The sequence below is a fragment of the Contarinia nasturtii genome, unplaced genomic scaffold (assembly GCF_009176525.2).
Source record: "Contarinia nasturtii isolate CC-2019 unplaced genomic scaffold, AAFC_CNas_1.1 Cnas_scaffold_220, whole genome shotgun sequence".
Classification (NCBI taxonomy): Eukaryota; Metazoa; Arthropoda; class Insecta; order Diptera; family Cecidomyiidae; genus Contarinia; species Contarinia nasturtii.
In genome coordinates this window covers 4,337,742-4,357,300 of record NW_022197577.1, presented here as the reverse complement: position 1 = coordinate 4,357,300, position 19,559 = coordinate 4,337,742, and the positions used below count along the sequence as shown (strand labels likewise).

The 19,559-nt window shown below is 32.7% G+C and overlaps 5 protein-coding genes and 1 long non-coding RNA gene across 8 annotated transcripts in view; 3 read left to right on the top strand and 3 right to left on the bottom strand.

Moving 5' to 3' along the window:
- LOC116336980 (ras-related protein Rab-18A) overlaps nt 1–2,142 on the bottom strand; it is a 7,902-nt gene extending 5,760 nt beyond the window's left edge. The window contains exons 1-3 of the mRNA XM_031761234.1: nt 1,687–2,142; nt 1,508–1,579; nt 1,261–1,404 (exon numbers count right to left, since the gene is read on the bottom strand). Coding sequence (XP_031617094.1) covers nt 1,261–1,404; nt 1,508–1,579; nt 1,687–1,866 — 396 coding nt within the window. The 5' untranslated portion in view covers nt 1,867–2,142. The remainder of the gene's footprint in view (nt 1–1,260; nt 1,405–1,507; nt 1,580–1,686) is intronic.
- Nucleotides 2,143–2,629: 487 nt separating this feature from the next.
- On the top strand, nt 2,630–9,838 carry LOC116336928. Of its 3 annotated transcripts, XM_031761153.1 has the most exons (16): nt 2,630–3,055; nt 3,117–3,276; nt 3,344–4,339; nt 4,404–4,700; nt 4,774–5,045; nt 5,118–5,765; nt 5,851–5,955; nt 6,023–6,215; nt 6,449–6,469; nt 6,529–6,876; nt 6,940–7,387; nt 7,453–7,631; nt 8,119–8,315; nt 8,379–8,601; nt 8,665–9,121; nt 9,197–9,838. In XM_031761153.1, the coding sequence occupies exons 1-15, from the start codon at nt 3,012–3,014 to the stop codon at nt 9,115–9,117; spliced, it is 4,584 nt and encodes a 1,527-aa protein (XP_031617013.1). In that variant the 5' UTR covers nt 2,630–3,011; the 3' UTR covers nt 9,118–9,121; nt 9,197–9,838. The 3 variants fall into 3 exon arrangements, with proteins under 3 accessions (XP_031617013.1, XP_031617012.1, XP_031617014.1); XM_031761152.1 differs by having other exon boundaries at nt 8,665–9,838; XM_031761154.1 differs by lacking the exons at nt 8,379–8,601; nt 8,665–9,121; nt 9,197–9,838 and having other exon boundaries at nt 7,453–7,602; nt 8,119–8,218.
- Nucleotides 9,839–9,942: 104 nt separating this feature from the next.
- On the top strand, nt 9,943–11,139 carry LOC116337236. Its single transcript, XM_031761633.1, has 5 exons — nt 9,943–10,193; nt 10,270–10,451; nt 10,528–10,675; nt 10,760–10,888; nt 10,954–11,139. Exons 1-5 carry the CDS (start codon nt 9,951–9,953, stop codon nt 11,137–11,139), a joined length of 888 nt encoding a protein of 295 aa, XP_031617493.1. The 5' UTR covers nt 9,943–9,950.
- Nucleotides 11,140–12,349: 1,210 nt separating this feature from the next.
- Nucleotides 12,350–16,597, bottom strand: LOC116336882 (trifunctional enzyme subunit alpha, mitochondrial). The gene is made up of 9 exons (XM_031761076.1): nt 16,440–16,597; nt 16,201–16,356; nt 15,213–15,698; nt 14,913–15,133; nt 14,670–14,810; nt 14,380–14,593; nt 13,347–14,265; nt 12,644–12,764; nt 12,350–12,515 (listed from the first exon to the last, which is right to left on the bottom strand). The coding sequence occupies exons 2-9, from the start codon at nt 16,277–16,279 to the stop codon at nt 12,378–12,380; spliced, it is 2,319 nt and encodes a 772-aa protein (XP_031616936.1). The 5' UTR covers nt 16,280–16,356; nt 16,440–16,597; the 3' UTR covers nt 12,350–12,377.
- A 652-nt stretch (nt 16,598–17,249) lies between these two features.
- The window catches only part of LOC116336883 (zinc finger protein 91-like), a 9,226-nt gene continuing 6,916 nt past the window's right edge, over nt 17,250–19,559 (top strand). Inside the window, exons 1-3 of the mRNA XM_031761077.1 lie at nt 17,250–17,682; nt 18,701–18,939; nt 19,018–19,111. Coding sequence (XP_031616937.1) covers nt 18,701–18,939; nt 19,018–19,111 — 333 coding nt within the window. The 5' untranslated portion in view covers nt 17,250–17,682. The remainder of the gene's footprint in view (nt 17,683–18,700; nt 18,940–19,017; nt 19,112–19,559) is intronic.
- LOC116336884 lies at nt 18,555–19,553 on the bottom strand. Its single transcript, XR_004200756.1, has 2 exons — nt 19,292–19,553; nt 18,555–19,154 (listed from the first exon to the last, which is right to left on the bottom strand). It is a non-coding gene; the product is annotated as an uncharacterized LOC116336884 (long non-coding RNA).

Here is a 19,559-nt window from a genome sequence, read left to right as displayed (position 1 = left end):
GCTCAATAATGCATATTAGTCGAAGTACAGCGCCCATTCAAAGTCGAACGTTAAAATGACACTTTAAGCATAGGTGATAACGCTCGACTTTGAATGGGCGCTGTACTTCGACTAATATGCATTATTGAGCCTCCAAATTAATTGTTTTTAGGGTATTTCATGATTTGGCAGCGAACAGAAGCCATATGCATTGATTACTAGATTGATTAGGATCATTTATACCGGTCATTCAAAATATGACGAGTTGAAAACATGCCTTGATACCGACCCATTTTTCGACCTTCAAATAATTTCAGATCACTTTGAAAACTCCTCTATCGGATTGCTCGTTGAAAATTAAGTGGAAATGTCTTATTTTTACGTTATTTTGTATTTCGAGTCAATGAAATAGACCTACAGATCCAATTGGATCGCGATCCTTCGCAAAATGAAATTTTTGTCATAAAGGGACTACAATAAAAATTCACACACGGAATTTGAAAAAAAAAATCAAAACCCTTTTTTTTATGTATTTTTGCACGCTGATTCCAAAAATAACCTTAGTTTTACGATTTGAAGTCATTTGATAAGTCAAAATTTCAATTTTGTTCCAAAATGTGGTCATTTTTGGCAAAAAATTCATTTTTGACACATAAAATGACTTCAAATGACCTCAAATCACAAAACCATCGCCAGATTCGGATTCCCCGTACCAAAAAACCCCCAGGGGATATTGTTTTGTGAATTAAAAAAGTGTTCAAAATACACTACGTTTGGTAAAATACACTGTGCACAGGAAAAATAGAAAATCGGCTCGGCACTATTGAACGTGAAAATAATAAAAATCCTTAAATGCAGAACATATTATTTTCCCTCGAAATATATGAATCCGGGCCGAAATCGATGATACTAAACACTTTTGGTTTTTGGACCACCCTAACGTACACATGAAACGTCATTGCACTGCTGTTAGAATTTACACAAGTGTGTATTACTGTGGATTAGTGAGGATTACTGCTTACAACGTAGAATTACTTTAGACTAAAATTATTATTCTAGTACTGGTCTGCCCCTAGTTTTCAGATTTTAATAAAATCTCTAAACAAAGAATACATGCTTTGTATTCACCCCAACAAAATGTAAGTGGAATACTTATAAGTTATAAGTTCTCATCATAGGGCTCCATGACCATTGGTTGACTTTGATCATGGGTTTGTGGTTTGTAAAAACGTGCGCCTACTATGTATTCGCACTATTTGAATGTAAACAGTTTTTCTCTACCTGTGGCTCTTTACCAACCATATCGGATTTATTCCCACATAAAAAGATTTTGGCATTTTCAGCATATGTGACTATGTCTAATAGATGTTGTGATAAAGCATGAAATGATGATGCATTGTCCAATGCGAAAATTAGTATAGCACCCTGTATATAAAAAAAGAAATGGTAACTTTCATTTGTTCGAAACACTCTGAAATATATATATATATCATTTGAAAAATTCAATCATTTAAAAATATTGTGATACCTCAGCAAATTTGTAGTAACTTGACGTAACACTGGCCACACGCTCCATTCCTCCAGTATCCCAAAGTGCCAACTGAAATAGAATTCAATAAAAAATTAGTTGTCTTATCTTTTCTTTCTTAAAAATGTAGTACACGTTATCTATTACGTTCAACGAAAAAAAAAAGTCAAATTCATTACCTTAATTTCACGCTGGTTGGCTGTGAAACTTTTCGAAAAATGGTCCAGTCCAAGTGTCGAACTTCGGTCTGTACTCGTCACAAATGTATCATTTGTATATCGACGGAATATTGAACTTTTACCAGCTCCATATTCACCGCAAAGAATAATTTTTTGTTCAGGTAATCGTGTTGCTGCCATATCAACGTCGTTTTGATTACAATTTGCGTAGCAACATTGAATTGTTTTTATTTTCGTTCGTTTATTCGTTTTTTTCTCACTTTTCACGTTTTTTGTAAATTCACACCTTATTCAAATTATGAGCAGATTAAACAAAAAAATCAACGTTTTAGTCGACCAAACTAATCTGGAAGCTGTACAAATTCCGTTGTACACTTATTATTATTTTCATATGAGGCTTGACAAAGTGACAGCCAGACGTACTGCTCACTTTGTTCGTGTGTGCATATTGGCTACGGTTGTGTGAGTGTGCGAGGAAATACAGCACGCTGTATGCTATCGTTAACCTTCGCTCTCTATATGTCACCATATACAGATAAGTTATTGTGATTGAGATTTACATATGTGTGAGTCTGGGCGAACGCTGAAACTGTCAAAACAGCTGCATAACAACGACGGCATAAAAAACATTTTTTCAGGCGAATTGAGAAAATGCAGCTAAACGTTTCAACGACAGCATTAAAATGTATATATTGGAAACTATATAATGGAATTATTTTTCTTGGTAGAAAAAATTTAACTTCAACAAAAATGTAAAACTGTGAAAATCGGTATTCATCTACTTGTATACTTTCATTTAATTATCAGATGCATAGGTATATCTTTCGATCCAAGACATTCAAACAGAATTCAAAAAGTAAAACCAACAATAGGAAATATGTAAATAATAATAAATAATTAAATAATTAATAATTTTTCCTTAATAAAGGGAAATATGTAAATAATAAACCTCATAATAATAATCTAATTTGACAATATTGTACAATTCACTAATTTTGTAAAACGGTCCCACGGCCAAAGACTTGTAGATGAGCTAAGGTCTGTAAAAAATGATTTCGAAACGCATTAAAATATCACCTCTGGTGATCACTATGTAAAAAATGTATGCATACTTCCATGGAAAATCTTAACAAATGAAATGATAATATTTGAGTTTAGATTGATACTTTTTACATGTTTCCAACCAAAGTTGCGTGCTATTCAGTTAATAATTGTCCTTATATTTAACATAATGGACCTCGTTACTATGGCACCAATGTATTTATTTATTCCTTCAAAAGTTAAATAGAGTTAGTTACCAAAATAAAATATTATTCTACAACAAGATGACTTCATCAAATGTCGAATTAGAGAGAATACTTTCATTTGAGTGAGTACTTTAACTAATTAAAATTAGAGAATGAACCAAATATGGACATTTGTCTACACAGGAATTTCATCGGTTCCGATTGCCGTGGTGTAGAGGATTTGTTGTTGATGGACGCAGAAACATTGGCATTTAAATCCGGTCAATATCTCTATTTCTTCAAAATAAATACAAAAATATTAACTTCAATGAAATGTACCGATGGATTAATTGGAGCTATAACAGTTAGGTTAAATTATTGCACTAAAAAACGATTTTCAACAAAAACACATGTTTCTTTTTTGTACGTAGATGAATATAAACAATAGTCATTTGGCAATAGCTGAAAATGGTCGACAATCAAAGATTTCCATTCGTTCATATCCAAGCATGGAGACCGTCAATACATGTACAGCAAATACTACAGAATGGACTCACTTGAGTTATTCGAGAACGGGTGAGCTATTAGCATCACAATGTGAAGTTGGAGTCACAATTTGGAATTGGATGCAAGCAACTATACTGCTAAAATTCGAAAACTCCGAAATAAGAAACAATTTTGATTTAAAATTTTCAATGGGAAATGATCGATTTCTGTATACTGGTGGAGCGAAATATGTGCATTTTTGGGATATTGTACAAACATTTACTGGTTTAAAATTGTTGCATAAAATCGGTCATTTTCGTAAATTGAAATCTTGTGATATTCTGACGGTATGTCCAAGCGACAATCATTTGTTGACGAACTGCGAATGGGGAAACATTCTTGTGTGGGAAGATGGAAAAATAAAATTTGAAATATGTCGAAAAAATCGCCAACCATTACACAATTCACCAATCACACAAATTATATTATGCAAAGGCTATTTGTATACCATTGGATTTGATAATTACGTTCGAATATGGTTTTGGGATACAGTTGCTATTGAAGATATGCGAGAATATGATAAAATCATTGAATTCGAAGCCATCTATGAATATGAAATCAAGTCTCAATCGAATAACGATTTACTTTCATTTACAATATATTCGGGAAATAAGCAATTTAACAACTACATTCATGATGGCAATGGAGTCATTTGGAAAAGTGTCATAGATTTAGATTTTACATCGCATAACTTGGAAGTAATTTTTCGAGCAAGCTCGAAAGATGTGGTATGCGTGCAAATGTCACCAGTTTCAACGCAACTCATCACATTAGACATTAGAGGTGTCTTATGTTTGTATAACTATAAGAGCGGAAGAATGGTCTTTCATCATCGCTTTTTCCCCATCACCGCATCTACTTTGGCTTGGTGTTCGAAAAAAGTAGGTCCGCGTTCGATTTGCTTTTTTTTAAACGTATCTAAAACATAGTCATTTTCAACTTTAGATTGATGATTCAGGAAAGACGATACTATTTGGATTTGAAGATGGTTCCATTCGTGTCACATGCTCTGATATAAATGAAAATAACTGGGAAGGTTCTAGCATTAGAGCTTTTCAACATATAAAACCACATACTAATGAAGTTAAGCAAATTGTAATGAGCAACAATATTGTGGCTTCGGTATCCGATGATAAAACAATCTTCATTTACACAATTTTACAAAATGTCAATGAAATTTTGCTCAATCCAATTGGCTTTATTCCGATGAATTCAACGGTGCAACAAATATCGTTTCAAAAGGTATTGTGAATTGTTTTTTTTTTCTTCAAATTGAATTGATAACTTGTTATCTCTTATCATTGAGATCTTATAGCAATTCCTTATCGTTGCAAATGACAACAATGAGCTTCTAAAAATATTCATTTCGAGTGATATGCGACACGATCAAAACTCTTATTTATTAAAAGAATACACCAATTCTGTTAATAAGATGGATTTTACAACCGACAGCAAATTACATCAAGTCATTTTGATAACAACAATAAGTGATAAAGTTGTTTGGATACTGTTATCGAACGGGAATATCTATGATGATTCTTTTACAATCATTAAAGAGTCTGGATCAATATGTTATTATGTAACTTTGTGAGTTAGAATATTTTGCAGCCATCTAATTGAACTTATTCAGTAAAAAAAAATCAAATTATCACTTTTTAGTGAAAACAAATATGTGATAATATGCTATGCTAATGCTAACATATCAGTTGAACGTATTCTATCTCACCAACCAACTCAATTTGAGCAGATTTATATGCTTTCGATACCGCAAGACTTTCAAATCCAATCGTCTCGTATGAATTTCAGCTTCGATTATTCTAACTTAATCATTCACAACTCAAGTGGATCTGTTCTGTGCTACAAATGGAAATTAGCAATAGAATCGTCTGAAAATATTTATTCTTACCAACGATGCATGATTGAACATCAAATTGTTGATGAAGATAGTGTAATTAACTGTTTGAGTTTAGAAGAACAGAAACGCGTTGAATTGGAAAATCAACGCAAAACTCAATACCAAGAACGTAAAACTGAAATTTTGGAAATTATTGCTAAACTGAAAAATGATTTTGCAATTATCAAATATCGAAATAATGAACTATCCGATACATTTCAAATGAGCCCATCTGCATTTGAAATTGATAAAAGAATAACAGAAGATTTGAAATGGAGAACACAACTAAAATTTAAGGTCATTCAAAAAGAACTGCAGATGAAAATTGATAAAATTCGTGAACATGCTGAACGTATGGAGCACATTTATTTGGACAATTTAGAACACTGGCCGATTAAAATTTCGGGATTTCGGTATGAGAAATCCATTTGTTGGATCTCACAGCAAGTAACTCATTAAATTCACTAAACTTTTGATTTTTGTTCCTGTCCAAAATAGAAGTCGTAAAATGTTAGAGACATTTTTAATATATGAAATCAATGATGAATTCCAAGCGCTTAAAATTCAATTTGATGACAGAGGATCTCTGACTACCGATTCAAGGTTTTATATTCAATGTTCATCTCCTTTTTGTTCTCTAAATGTAATTTTGTTTGGGTCTTTGTTGTAGTGAATCAAATGAGAATCGTGTAGTTATGAACCGTCCAGAGGGGTCAAATGATTCTGTCAGATTGGATAGGTCTCGTAGCAGTTTGCATCAAGCGAATGAATACATTTGTTCCATAGCAGAACAAATAGATAATAATCAAGTTGACATCCAAACAAAACGGTTGTACAAAAGATATATGGCCCGCAAGCAGCAGGTACAAGAAAGTTCAGTGATATAAGTGCTCGGACTGGCATGAAGAGAGTTATTTCAGGAAACTGTGAAATCTAATTTAATTTAATATTGAAATGTAAAATCAACCTATATTTTAGTCTTTCTTTTTTATCATCTCTGATAATTTCGTCCATCCACACCGGGCACTAAGCCGTACAAGATTCTTTCAACTCCTAATAAGTGTAAAAATGTCACTTTTATTTTTTTATTTTTCAGGATATTGAACACAGAAAACAAGTAAGCATTTATTTTGATTTTCGTTCCATCGATATTTAATTGCTTTTTCTTACAAATAGCGAAAGCAGATAGAAGTACTGGAACCACGAATTAGTTGCTCAAAAAGCAGTGATGATAATTTGGAATGTGTAAATATAGAAGCGACTGCAGATTTCGAAGCACAAGCAAATCAAACCATTGTCAATAAGTATCGTTTGCTCAAGTCACTGAAGCAGCAAATGACCCAAAACAAGCAAGATTTTAACGGGATTGTTTTGAATTTACAAGAGGAAAAACTGAAAAAATGCGATATTCTGTCTGAGAAAATTGAAAATCTTCGTCAAATCTATAAAAAACTATATTGCAATATGATTGATGTCAATGAGAGTTCCGAAATTATTGTACAATTTGATGGAAAATCGTTCAAGGTTAATGCATAATAATCAAGTTGATTAAATCGACTATTTACTAAAACATTTTAATTTTTGCAGGATAAATATATGAATATAAAATACTTGAAAACCAAACAAAAACCTTTCGATGAATCAAACGAAAAACATCGAATGGACATTTGGACGATAGATCTTCATAAAACGATGAATTCATTATTTTTCCAAATTGAGAATATTTACCAGGATTTTGACGTAAAAATCAAAAACATCGTTGAACAAAGTATTGAAATCTCTCTGAAAGTTCAATTCAAGGAATTGTACTATTTTGTAATTTATCAAGAACTATTGGTATTAAACAAATTCGAAAAACCAAATAAAGCTCTACTTAAATCGATTGAACTCACCATCGATAAATTGCAAACAAATGAAGAAGAATTAACAACGGCTAAGTCAAAATTTAAAAAATTAATGAAAGATGATGCACTCATTGATACTAATGGAAAAATTATCGAAATGGAAGTTCTTTTCAAAGAAAATATCATAAATGGTATTTAAAAAATATAGATAAAGAATTTAAGATACATCTTATATGATTTTCACACGTTTGTATAGATAGTGCCATAGCAGACCAACAACTTGAAATTTTAAAAAAGATTACGGCTCTACCAATGTCATCAACCCAATCACAGATCATTAAACCATTGGTTGGAACCATCGAGTGTCTTTTAAAAGATTCGATCAGTTTCAACAAAGATCTTAAGGGTGATAAATATGCTCTTAAGAAAATGATGGTATTATTTATCAACCGGCTAAGCCTATGAAGAGACAAAATGCGAATTCCCCTCATCTGTGCCATCTTGGATTCCATAGTTGAACTCAATTTAGTTACAATGAATTGAATCGAAAAAGAGAAAAAAAACAACAACAGTAACATGGCTACATAGATCTGTTGACCAGTGAGATACGAATAACAATGGAATGAAAGAATGAAGAAAGCGTATATGTGTATGTATGCATCAGCACGCATAGATGTACAGCTCTGTGTGGCCGTGCTATTGTTGCTGTTTTTTCTCTTTTTCATTTCAATGCTACAGAATTAAATTCAGTTTTTCGATCTAATTCGAACTAATGGAGGTGAGGTGGCGCTGATCAGCTGCGTTCGCATAAAAAAGTTCCCAATCTCATATACGCCAACCCCGCTTGTTATTTATAAATAATTATATGCAAGAAGATCGCGTGTTTTTTGCTTTGACCTTCATTCGATTCAAATGATTTTAGGATGAAAAAGAAACACAATTGAATAATATTGATGTGGTAATTATGTTGCCAGAGGATAATTTACGAATAAAATCAAATGACACCACCACCATCAACTTTGATGACTGGGTTTTGGTTAACAAGAGTAATATGTCAAAAATACACGAACAAATAAACGAATATGAAACTGAAATTCTTAACGAACACAAGAGACAAAAGTAAATATTTTAATAAAAATTTGCAAAGAAAAAATTTCACCGACACATTTCTACTTTCCACAGATCACTTCAAACGCATCTAAATCAAATAAAGAGTAATTGCAGCAAAATTAGTAGTGAAATAAATTTTCTGCGATGTGCGGCCAATGATAAAATGTTGAAGAAGTTTGGCATGAAAATTGACTTTGACGAAATGGAAGAAGCTGTACTAACCCGACTGATGACAAATCGAATAAAAACTGATGAAGATATAAACGAAAAAGAAAAGAATGTACGAAAATTAAAGGTATTCTCTTCATACGAATTTCATACCGCGTTCCGCTATCATTATTGTTTTGTGTTATTGTAGAAAATCCTGGAGAACAAAAACAAGGAACTTATATATTTGAAGCAACTACAAATTGAAAAGTACAATGTTTTGATTACGCTTCAAGGAGAGCTGAACGTTATAAATTTTGAAAAACGCGTTTTTGATTTTCGCGAAAGATTACAGAGGAAATATTCATTGGCTAAAATTTTGAAAAACGAAGAAAAGGATTTTGAAAAATTGCAAACACTTTCGAAACATCAAAAGCAGCAAATCCAAAATATTACAAAAGAAATTCGAACACTTCGGTCAAAAATCAAGCCACAAGACCAAGGACAACATAGCTCTCAAATACTAACATTTCCAAATGCCTATATACTTGATGCATGCGAGGACTCACCACGAACAAATCAAAGCACAAAATCATACGCAATTGATACTTTTGAAGTATCTAGCGCATCATCTTCATCATCAAAGCCACTAGACGCTCTATAAAATTGTAACCAAGTGATACAAAAATTTGAGTGGTACATTTTTGAGAAACAAGTAAAATTTATTTTTGCACTTTTCACAGGGACCCTGTACAAACACAAAAGTAAAAAAAAAACACATTTTTTCTCACTTCTCACAAAGTGTTTTCATAGTTTCCTTCAAATTTTGCATCCCAATACAGATTTGAATCAAGATTTCAAACGAATAGTTTTTATCTTTGTTGTTTATTCAGATTGAGAAAATCGAATGCTGCAATAGCTTGACATAGTATAAAAGGATGTTCGTTCCACGGCAAAACTATCAGTCTTTGTAAATCTTGACTTCGAAGTGAAATTTAAAACAAAAGGAATATGAAGCTCTTCACAACTTTTGCTGCTGTAATTGTAATTTGTGCCGTTATTGCTGGCGCTGCTCCTTCAGCGCCACCGTATGAACCACCTTCTGGATCACCATCACCACCAAATGGTACTCCATGGTACTCCACCAACGGGAACTTCGTCAACTCTATCAAGTACAAAACTCTGAAACCTCTACAAGCGGAATCATTCCAAGTGCTACACCTCCGACTCCTCCTTTTGGTCTTCCATAATCAAGAGGGCATAGATAAGTACAGAAGAATCCTTGTCAAGTTTGGATTAAACAAATTAAAAATATCAATTATACATACATATCAATACTTTCTTACACTACCTAACGTATGCTAAGAACTATCTTCAAATAAATAAATTAATATTGTACATAATAAAAACTGGAGTGAATGATTGTTGTTTGCATCAGTATGTTGTAATATCTGTTATTAAAAGCTTGGTTTTGTGATCTTATTGATCTTATTCAAAATGTTACACATTTTGTATATTTTGTCATTTTTACATTTGCTTTTAGCAGCGTATAGTGAACACAATATTTCATCTGGGGAAGATAGTCAAATCAAAAATTTTACCGAATTTCTGGAGAATAGTCTCAATAGAACCGTTTTGGAATACACATTGAAATCGTTAACAAAGCCCGGTGATAATTTTGGTGCTGTATTACGATCAGTTGTTTTGAAAGTAGGTTGCAAAGATAATGGTTCTATCGAAGTGAGTTTCTTTGATTCAATTATTACCATAATCGATAACACAAGTGGAAAAAATCAATATATATTTTAAAACACAGAATAACATCCGCAACTTGGTCATAAAAACACCAGTGACAAATCCATTTCTAGCTGAATTTTTCAAACCAACAGTTACATTTGTAAAAGAAGTTCACTTTTACTCGGAAATAATTCCAGCTTTGGAACAGTTTGAAGAGATTGCAAATGTACCAAGGGAAGAGAGATTAGACGCGTTCCAAAGGCATTCCATACCTTGGATCGAGATTTTCATTAAACCCTAGGGCTAGTAAACCATAATATGATTGATCTGAATTAAGAAAAAATATACATATTTCTAATTTCAAAGACGCAGAATATGCTGATTCAGATGCAATATTATTGCTTGAAAATGTGAAATTTAAAAGTTTCATCAATGGAGATAAGCGCATCGGCTTCAATACAAATGAAACATTGGCGACCCTTAAAGTATTCCGCATTCCAAATTCAACGTTGAATTTTGTTAAACTTACAGTCATTCACGAATCATAAAAATCTTTTTATTATTAACAGGTTTTGGCAAAATTTCATGCATTGTGTATTGCAATGAGACGATTGGAACCAACATTATACAATAGAAAAATAGATCCGTTTATGAAATCACTTGACAGAATGAAAGAAATCGGCAGTCCAGTAAATGAAGTATGTCCTGTTTGATAAGCAATATTCTAATTGTTGTAAGAAAAATGTTTATTTTTCTTCTTCAGTTTATTTACAGCGAGATGAAACTGGTTCTTAATCTCTCTGCGGAAGCGAGTACTGCAATTGAGAGCATCTTTGCAAAGGATGAGAAATATAACAAAACCATTGCCACTGATACACCGTACACGACAGTTGTTCACAACTATTTATGGATCAACAATATTATGATAAGAAAAGGTACTTTAAAATAGATTGTTTAAATGCTCGATAATGAATGTGAAATTTTGCCTGATGTTATTTAATGGCGATGCTACATTCATTGTCGTAAACTCATTACGCATCTTTGCGAATGTAAAATTTCGTTTTATGTTTTTAGATACTAATGCAATAAAAGTGAAAATTTACGATTTTCAATTGTATTATTATGAATCGTTTGCGTTTGATTTGACGTTCTTTTTATTCACAAGTGTTCGCCGAAATGATTTGAAAACTAATTTCACGTTATTTGTTGATTATTATATTTCGGAGTTTCGAAAAATGATGAACTTTGTAAAATTTTCAACGGACGATTATACACAGGAAAAGTAAGTGGAACTTATGAAAATTTTAATTTCAAAATACAATCACTACAGTATGTTTCTTGAGGATGTGGCAGGAATTTCGAGCAAAGGCGAAATTTTCGTTATTCCCTTCCATTCTTGTGGCAAAAAAATCAAATGCTAATCATCACTCAATGCCATCGTTTGACAAGTTGAACGAAGATTCATTTCCGTTAAGTAAGCCAGCTGCCATTGATCTATGGAAGTTCATCATTGATATGTTCATTGAAAATAATCTAAATTAAACAATTTTTAGAGATTTGAACATGAACATTGTGACAATAATTTGAAGATATTAAACGATTTGTAATCAAAATTATCAATAACTCAATAAACCAATTTATTTGGATTTCTATTTTTATTTCATCAATTACAAAATGATTTACAAACACATATTTTGAAACAAGAATGATACCTGCTCGGGGAAATATGGAAAACCGCAATAATTGGCCAACCAAATCGTTCATATGTGTAGGAACTGACCACGTAATAATCCCATGAGTAGAAAAAGTGTTTAACTTACTCATAGTACGATATATTGCATTTTCAAATTTAACATTTGAAAAAATGGTCCTTCACTGTACGTCAATGTTTGAGAACATTTGAATGCATAGAAATGCAAATGTTTTCATGTCGACGAAGATATTTGAATTAAATAAAAATAAGTCAATAAGTTTTTATATCAAACTAAATTCATTTATTTTAAACAGTGCGCATATAAATCGCCTTAAGTTTTATGTGTTTTTCATTTGGATTTGTAAACCAATTATAACAGATGTATGGAAAAATGCAACATAGGATCTTTTACAAATCACCAAAGTATATATGTGTTTCGAGAAAGAAAAAAAAAACAGTAAAATAATGTGGAAAAAACAACATCGACATTTGATTTAATTTTGTTTGTAGAATTTCTTTGATGAGTCTTTGGCCATATCAACCAATGTTTGACAGGGTTGGAATGCTGCACCATATAAATCAGCATATGAACGCATTTTGTCGACTAACTTGCTGGCCGAATACTGGTCAACCTATGGTGAATTAAAATAGAAAATTGGAATTAATGGAAAAATTATCGAAAGAATGGATAGCATTTCTTATACTCTCGTTCTTCAGTAATGGAATAGTAATTTTTAAGTGATTATAGCTTGATACGAACCCATCGGAATGGACCTCCGGTGAATGGTGGAAATCCCAAACCAAACACAGCACCAACATCACCCTCCAATGGATTGTGCAAAATTTTCTCCTCGAGACACAAAACTGCTTCGTTAACAAATCTAGAATGAAATTTAATAAAATGTTAATATCACACGGATGAATTCTATCAATCAGATAAATGTATATGTATGTAGATGAAATCCAAAAACTTTTCATCAGTTTGTTCCAGCATGGGCTAAAAAAAACAAACAAACTGATTTTGAAGACATTTTTGCGATCAAAAAATTACTTGTTGCAAAATTTTGTTGTTGAATATGCTATCTTGTAACAACAGCAAAAAAGCAACAAAGTCATTTATTATATCTGTCTGTTTGTGAAAATAGTTGCTTGATTATCATAAAGTTCGCAAACATATTTATCATTTTTGACCATCTAATTGCAAAAAAAAACAATGAAAATTTTTCAATCGCTCGCGCGCGCACACATGTGTGCGTTCATTTCTTTCTATCATCTCTTTTTTATTTTTTACAAAGAAATATTTATATTTGTAATTTTATGTATGTTAAATGTGGAACTAATAAGTTCTTATCATGGGGTTGCCATTGATCATTAGTAGATTTTGATCATGGCTTTGTGGCTTGTTTTTCTGCAAGCGTGCGCCCCAGCTATATTTGAATGTAAAAATAATTTTTCTTAAATACCTTGAAACCAATCGCAACTGAATGTCTTCAGTCGAGTCAGCGCCTTTTGGAGCAAGTGCATATTTTTGTTTAAGAATTTCTAAAGCTTCTTGGTTAAGTTCACGATTTTTTGAGCTTCCTTGATAAATAAAAAGGCCCTTGCCCGATTTGCGGCCCAAGAAACCGGCTTTTACCAAATCTTCCATAACGCCCAAGTCACCACCGGCAAAACGTTCGCCGAATGCTTTAGCCAAATCAACGGCAATATGTGAACCTACATCAATGCCCACCTCATCGGCCAATGTTGCCAAACCAACTGGGAAACCGAATTTTTTGCTCAAACGATCCAATTCTTTTGGATCAACAACGCCTTCCTGCATAACACGAACTGCTTCAGACAACATAGTGGATAGAATTCGAGTTGTATAAAAACCGGGTCCATCACCTACTGTTATAACGACTTTTCCTTGTTTTAAACCAACTTGAACAGCTGATTGAATGGTTTCTTTTGAAGTTTTTGGATGTGTGATAATTTCAAGCAATTGCATTTTATCGACCGGACTGAAGTAATGCATGCCAATGACTTGGTCTGATCGTGAACTTCCTGCGGCAATTTTTGTAATTGGAATAGCACTTGTATTTGTGGCAATGATACAGTGTTTTGGTACAACTGCTTCGATTTCACGAATCACTTTGTGTTTGATGTCAAGGTTTTCAAAAACTGCTTCAATTACCATATCAGCAGTTTTAAATGATTCGTAATTTAATGTGGTTTCAAGATTCGACAAATATTGATCGCGTTCAATGGTCGTGATGCGACGTCGTTTGACGCCAGTCTCAAGTCCTTTTTGAATTTGACCAATACCACGACCCAAACCCGCATCATTTGTGTCTTTCAATACAACTTTGTATCCTTTGTTGATGCTAACTTGAACAATACCTAAGGGGAGAATCACAAAAGAAAATAATAGAATTAATTTAAAATAATCGACAAAAGGAAGAATTAATTAATAATAGAAAGGCAATTTTTAAGTGAATTGCCCTTGAACAATACCAGCTCCCATGAGACCGGCCCCAAGAACACCGATAGTCTTAACTGGATTTTGGGGGTTACCAAAGCGATTCTTTTTGCATTCTGTTTGACCACGGAAGAGCCCAATTAAACCTTTCGATTGTGGTGTCGCTGAAAGTTCACCGAATCCATTACGTTCGGCTTCATAGCCAGCTATGGGACCTTTTTCAACACCGGTGCGAACAACATCGAGAATCTATGATAAAAATACATTTATTGTGAATCAACTTTTAACATAAATAATAAATGTTCCAAATTAAACTAAAACGCACTTTCAATGGAGCCGGATATAAGCCGCCGGACAATTTCATCACTTGATCTCTGGCTTTTTTGAAAATAAAATTACGAATAAATTCGACACCAATTGCTGCTTCAGTCGCCTTGGCGACAATCCCTTTTTTCGATCGATCAACCTGATGAACAAAGATAGAGCGGAGAGAGAGAGATAGTAATTGCATTTGAGCAACAATATTCTCACCTTTAACCTAATAATAACACATCAAACTAAATTATACCTTTAGTTTACCACTGGCCAAATCTTTGGCTGCCTTAACGGCTGTTTCTTCCAAATATTCAATGGTATTTTCTTCGCCTGATTTCAAACCGGGCCCAAGTGGTTGAATAACTAAGTCGACAATTCCCAATTTCTTAGCTTTATCAGCCTTCAGTGACTTTCCAGTTAATGCCAAATCGAGGGCGGTTGGGACTGATGACAATTTTGGCAAGCGTTGAGTACCTAGCACAAATAAAAATAAAAAAATCTGAAGTTCAGAATCTAATCGCATAGGTTTGATGTCGACTAATTTAATCCATACCTCCAGCTCCTGGCAATAAACCGAGCATAACTTCAGGCAATCCAAGACTAGTTTTCTTGTCTTTGGTTGCAATACGGTAGTGACATGCCAACGCCAATTCTAATCCGCCACCTAAACAAGCACCATTAATAGCTGCCACCACTGGTTTTTGACACTTTTCCAGGCGATCAAACAAGATTTGTCCATCATGTGAGATTTTTGTTGCATCAGCGGCTGTCTTACATTTCTCCAACATCGAAATATCAGCGCCGGCTACAAAACATCCGGGCTTAGCTGAACATATAACTGCCGATGTAATAGCTGGATTGGTTTCAATTTCTTGTAGTACTTTTACAAATTCTGCCTGCACCTCAGCGCCCAATGAATTAACCTTTGCATTTGGTGCATCTAAAGTGGCAACCAATACACCATCTACATTTTTTGTTTTGATATATTGTCCCGACGATGATTCAGATGTAAAATAACGCTTGTTTACATCGACTACAGCTTCAAAAGTGAAGAGCAAAAAAAAAAAAACAATTTTCTTTTTATCCGTACACAAATCAAAGACAATACATTGTTGCCTGAATGCAATGATATCAACACACGCGCGCCAAAAATAAAAATTTATTTTGTTTGTCTCTTTTTTTCTCAATGTTTCGGTCAAAAATACTTTATTTTGATTGTTGAAAAGAAAAATGACTCTTACGTCACGATTGGCATAAGGAAAACATGAGAAAAATCACAAGCACAATTAAAAATAAAAAAACCTGAAGTTCAAAGTCCAATCGCACAGGTTTGCATCAAAGTCGAATAATTTAACGCAATCTATATATTTTTTCTTCTTTTTTTTTCGTGCGATACACATTATGCTACATAATACATATTAAATGTGATTGTGTGAGTATGTCGTGACTAAACTGTACTCTGGACTCAAGTGATGATATTCAATGCGAAAAAAAAATTGTACACAGATTTTCATATCAATCGAGCAATTTTTTATATTTACCTGTATGATTTGATCTCAAAAATGATGTTTGCGTTTTTGTAAGTAGATTTGCTGCCCGAAATAGTCGTACACTTGCCATTTTCTTTTTCAATCGTTCAATATGAAATGTGGATCACTTTCGAAATTCTTATTTAGGTTATGATTGTTGTATTTCGACTAAAATTCAAGCAAAATTTACTAAATAATGATATGGAAAATAAGGAAAAATACGGAATTCTTGACTTGAGCAAATGACTTACGGGAATTTTGCCGAATTTATAATTAAATGAACAAACTTAAAAAAGATAATTGGTAGCCGCTATGCGATATTGCGATGGTAAACACTAAAACGATGGACGACGAATAAATGAGAAGACACACATTCGTTTAAGCACACATAGACTACCGTGTATATATTACACTGACAGCAGAGAAATTTTTGACAAATATGCCATACGCACACTACGAATCAATCGAAACATGTCAGTTTTCAATGCAATGGTATGTAAGTATGTGTGTCGGCTTCAATTCAATGCACTGAACATAAAATGACAGCCAAATACGAGAAACACAAGCAATGGTTTGAATGTGAAATATAGAGAGGGGAATCATCCTTTACAACACACATTAAATGTAGATTCTTTTCATTTAGGCAATATTTTTTTATTTTTGCCTATTCACAGATTAATCATCATCGTCGTTTAATAATTTTTGTTATACACGAACAAAAATCTAACAACAAATTTCAATCAAAAGCCGGTCCAAAATGAATTACCATCGCGAATGGTTTGGATCTCTGATAAACGCAATTCTATATCCTTACTCTTGAAATGTTAACTTTTTTAAATTTTAAGTAAAAAAAACTGTTATTAGACATTGATCAATATGAAGAGGTTTTTGATGAAAGAACCATCGAGTTCTCTATAGCATTTGTCCACTTTGTTTTGCTTTTTTCTGGTTGTTATATGCAATGAAGTAAGTGGGGGTGTTATCAATGGCACGCATATGCGCAGCACAAGCAAGAGGGAAAACTTGATAAAAAACATAAAGACAAGCATATATCAAAAAACGAACGGATTATAGATTGATGGAAATTTTTCCATTCGCTTCATTTTCTCCGATTCAGTTTTCTTAGAACGTTGTGTTCGTGCATTGGTCATCAACACGGACTATTAAGCAATTGGCATTTGATTTGAATAATATTCAGGAAACAAGAAGTGTTCAATTTTCCATTTCTGCATTCGATACTTTTCGTTTATCCGAGTAAAATTATAGTGTAATGAAAGTTGTATCACAAAGATTTTATACTTGGTGAACTGAATTTGTTCTTGATTGTAATGGTTGCCTTTGGAAATAATATATGAATCAAAAGCTTTTTTGATAATTGCCGAAAAGTATTGATATTATAATCAAGCATAATTTACTAGGCGTCAGAGAAAAATCAATTATACAATATAAGCATAGCGTTATACCTGATTGGGACCAAGCCAATAGTAATTCAATGTAAGTAAATATATGTACAAATTTTTTAGATAGTTAATTCATACAATGGGAAATGGAACACAACAAAATCGTATACAAGTAAACAAGGTTAAATGCTGTCACTCAAATAGAATATGTGCGGAAAAAATCGATATGTGCCGTTCTTAAGAATTGAAATATCGATTTTTTGTCAGTGAAAAACAAGTATGCTACTATTCTCCGCTTTGGTTTACGGTCTTGAAATTAATTTGTCAATAATTATTCATGAAATGCCATATCATATGAGCAATTAAAAATGAATCAATAAATGCATGCAAATAAAATTTCATTCGTTCTAATTTTGAAGCTCTAAATGAATATAAAATATTCAAATCATAATTTTTTTGCAATTAAAATCTGAATTTCTAATGCATCAATTTGAATATGAAATATGAACATTCAAGCAGATTTGAAAATTATAACATTTTTTTTTTCAATTATGATAGTGTCTATATAAAGTGTTTAAAAATAAATAAAGAATCAAGCTTCTTTTTAGCCAAGGTTCTTTCTTCCTATCGAAAATCACAGCACTTTTCTTAAAATGTTTTATATTTATAACAATATATTAATGCTTTGTAGAGTATATTCGACAAATGAGAGTACATTCAGCATTTAAAATTGTAATGTAAAAGATATAGATTAGAGTTTGGAATTTTCTTTTAAAAATTCATTGATTTTTTTGTCAGAGAATAGAGGCAGCAACGAATTCAAAAAATGTTAGAAATGATGGAGCGATAAAATATTTAATGATTGGGTATAAATTATGGGCAAGACGCCGATTTAATTGAATCTTTGGAAAAAAAATCTTCAGAATGAAAAAAATTCAAAAATAAAAAACGAGAAATCCCTTCGTGTACAATCATCGATGTAAAATATAATTTGTCCATTTGTTCAATATTCCCATGAAATTCATAAAAAGAGTAACAAATCAATACGAAATAAACCGTCACATTACACGAAACTTTTGAATAAATTAAATGTTTGGATTCGATTGTTTCAGATGGTCGAAGCAACAGCACAGTTGAATTATACATTAAATTCAAAGGTGACGGCGGTAAATCAGACAGCAATCATAACCAGTGGCACGGCAGGCACCATCAAGACATCAACAGCAACTGTTAATGTGCCGAATATTAACGTTGACTCGCCAAATGATTTTAATCTGATTGCGGCAAATTGCAATACCAATGTTTGTTTCTTTTGTCAAAAAACCTTTACAAATGTATATAATTGTCGTAGGTGAGTTTTGTACCTTTTAGTAGTTTTGCACAAATTAGTTATGTAAAAATAAATATTATTTTATGAAATGTCCCGTAGGCACATCCGTACTCATTCTGGGGAAAAACCGTTCCAGTGTAATGTGTGTGGCAAAAAGTTTTCACGCCAATCCACATTAAATGCTCATGAAAAGGTAAGTATTTGCACAAATGTATACATTAGGGTGTTTCCCATATCTGTAAATAGAAAAATGGTATTTATTAATTTAAAGTAGGCAAAATTCTATGTTATTTAATGGCATTTATACAACGAAGCGATTGATGTTAGCACTTCCCGAAGCAAAAAACTGTTTTCAAAATCTAATGATACTTACAATGGAAAAACGCTCTGTTTGTACTCCCGCACAGCCATCTCAACCAAATGGGAAATGACTTTTTTTGTGCATAACTAACCCACATATTCGGGATAGCAGTTACGTAACAAATGTTACTTATGATTTATTTTATTTTATTGTATGGTATTGTGATGATTAGTTGGCTGCTATTCGAACTCGGGCTCGGATATGTCCACGTCGTTATCGTCGTCGAAGACGGCGGCATCGGCGTTGATTTGATTCCAATATCGGTTGATTGCAGCAGGTA

Bases quoted from the DNA above. Each gene is read 5' to 3' on its own strand.
- LOC116336928 (XM_031761153.1), top strand. From the start codon at position 3,012: ATGACTTCATCAAATGTCGAATTAGAGAGAATACTTTCATTTGA. The intron at 5,956-6,022 runs GTTTTATATTCA...TCTTTGTTGTAG, and splicing joins TCTCTGACTACCGATTCAAG to TGAATCAAATGAGAATCGTG. The intron at 7,388-7,452 runs GTATTTAAAAAA...ACGTTTGTATAG, and splicing joins CAAAGAAAATATCATAAATG to ATAGTGCCATAGCAGACCAA.
- LOC116337236 (XM_031761633.1), top strand. From the start codon at position 9,951: ATGTTACACATTTTGTATATTTTGTCATTTTTACATTTGCTTTTAGCA. The intron at 10,452-10,527 runs GCATTCCATACC...ATCTGAATTAAG, and splicing joins AGATTAGACGCGTTCCAAAG to AAAAAATATACATATTTCTA. The intron at 10,889-10,953 runs GTATGTCCTGTT...TTTCTTCTTCAG, and splicing joins TCGGCAGTCCAGTAAATGAA to TTTATTTACAGCGAGATGAA.
- LOC116336882 (XM_031761076.1), bottom strand. From the start codon at position 16,279: ATGGCAAGTGTACGACTATTTCGGGCAGCAAATCTACTTACAAAAACG. The intron at 14,811-14,912 runs GTATAATTTAGT...TTTGTTCATCAG, and splicing joins TGGCCAGTGGTAAACTAAAG to GTTGATCGATCGAAAAAAGG. The intron at 12,765-13,346 runs GTATTTAAGAAA...ATTTCATTCTAG, and splicing joins CAGTTGCGATTGGTTTCAAG to ATTTGTTAACGAAGCAGTTT.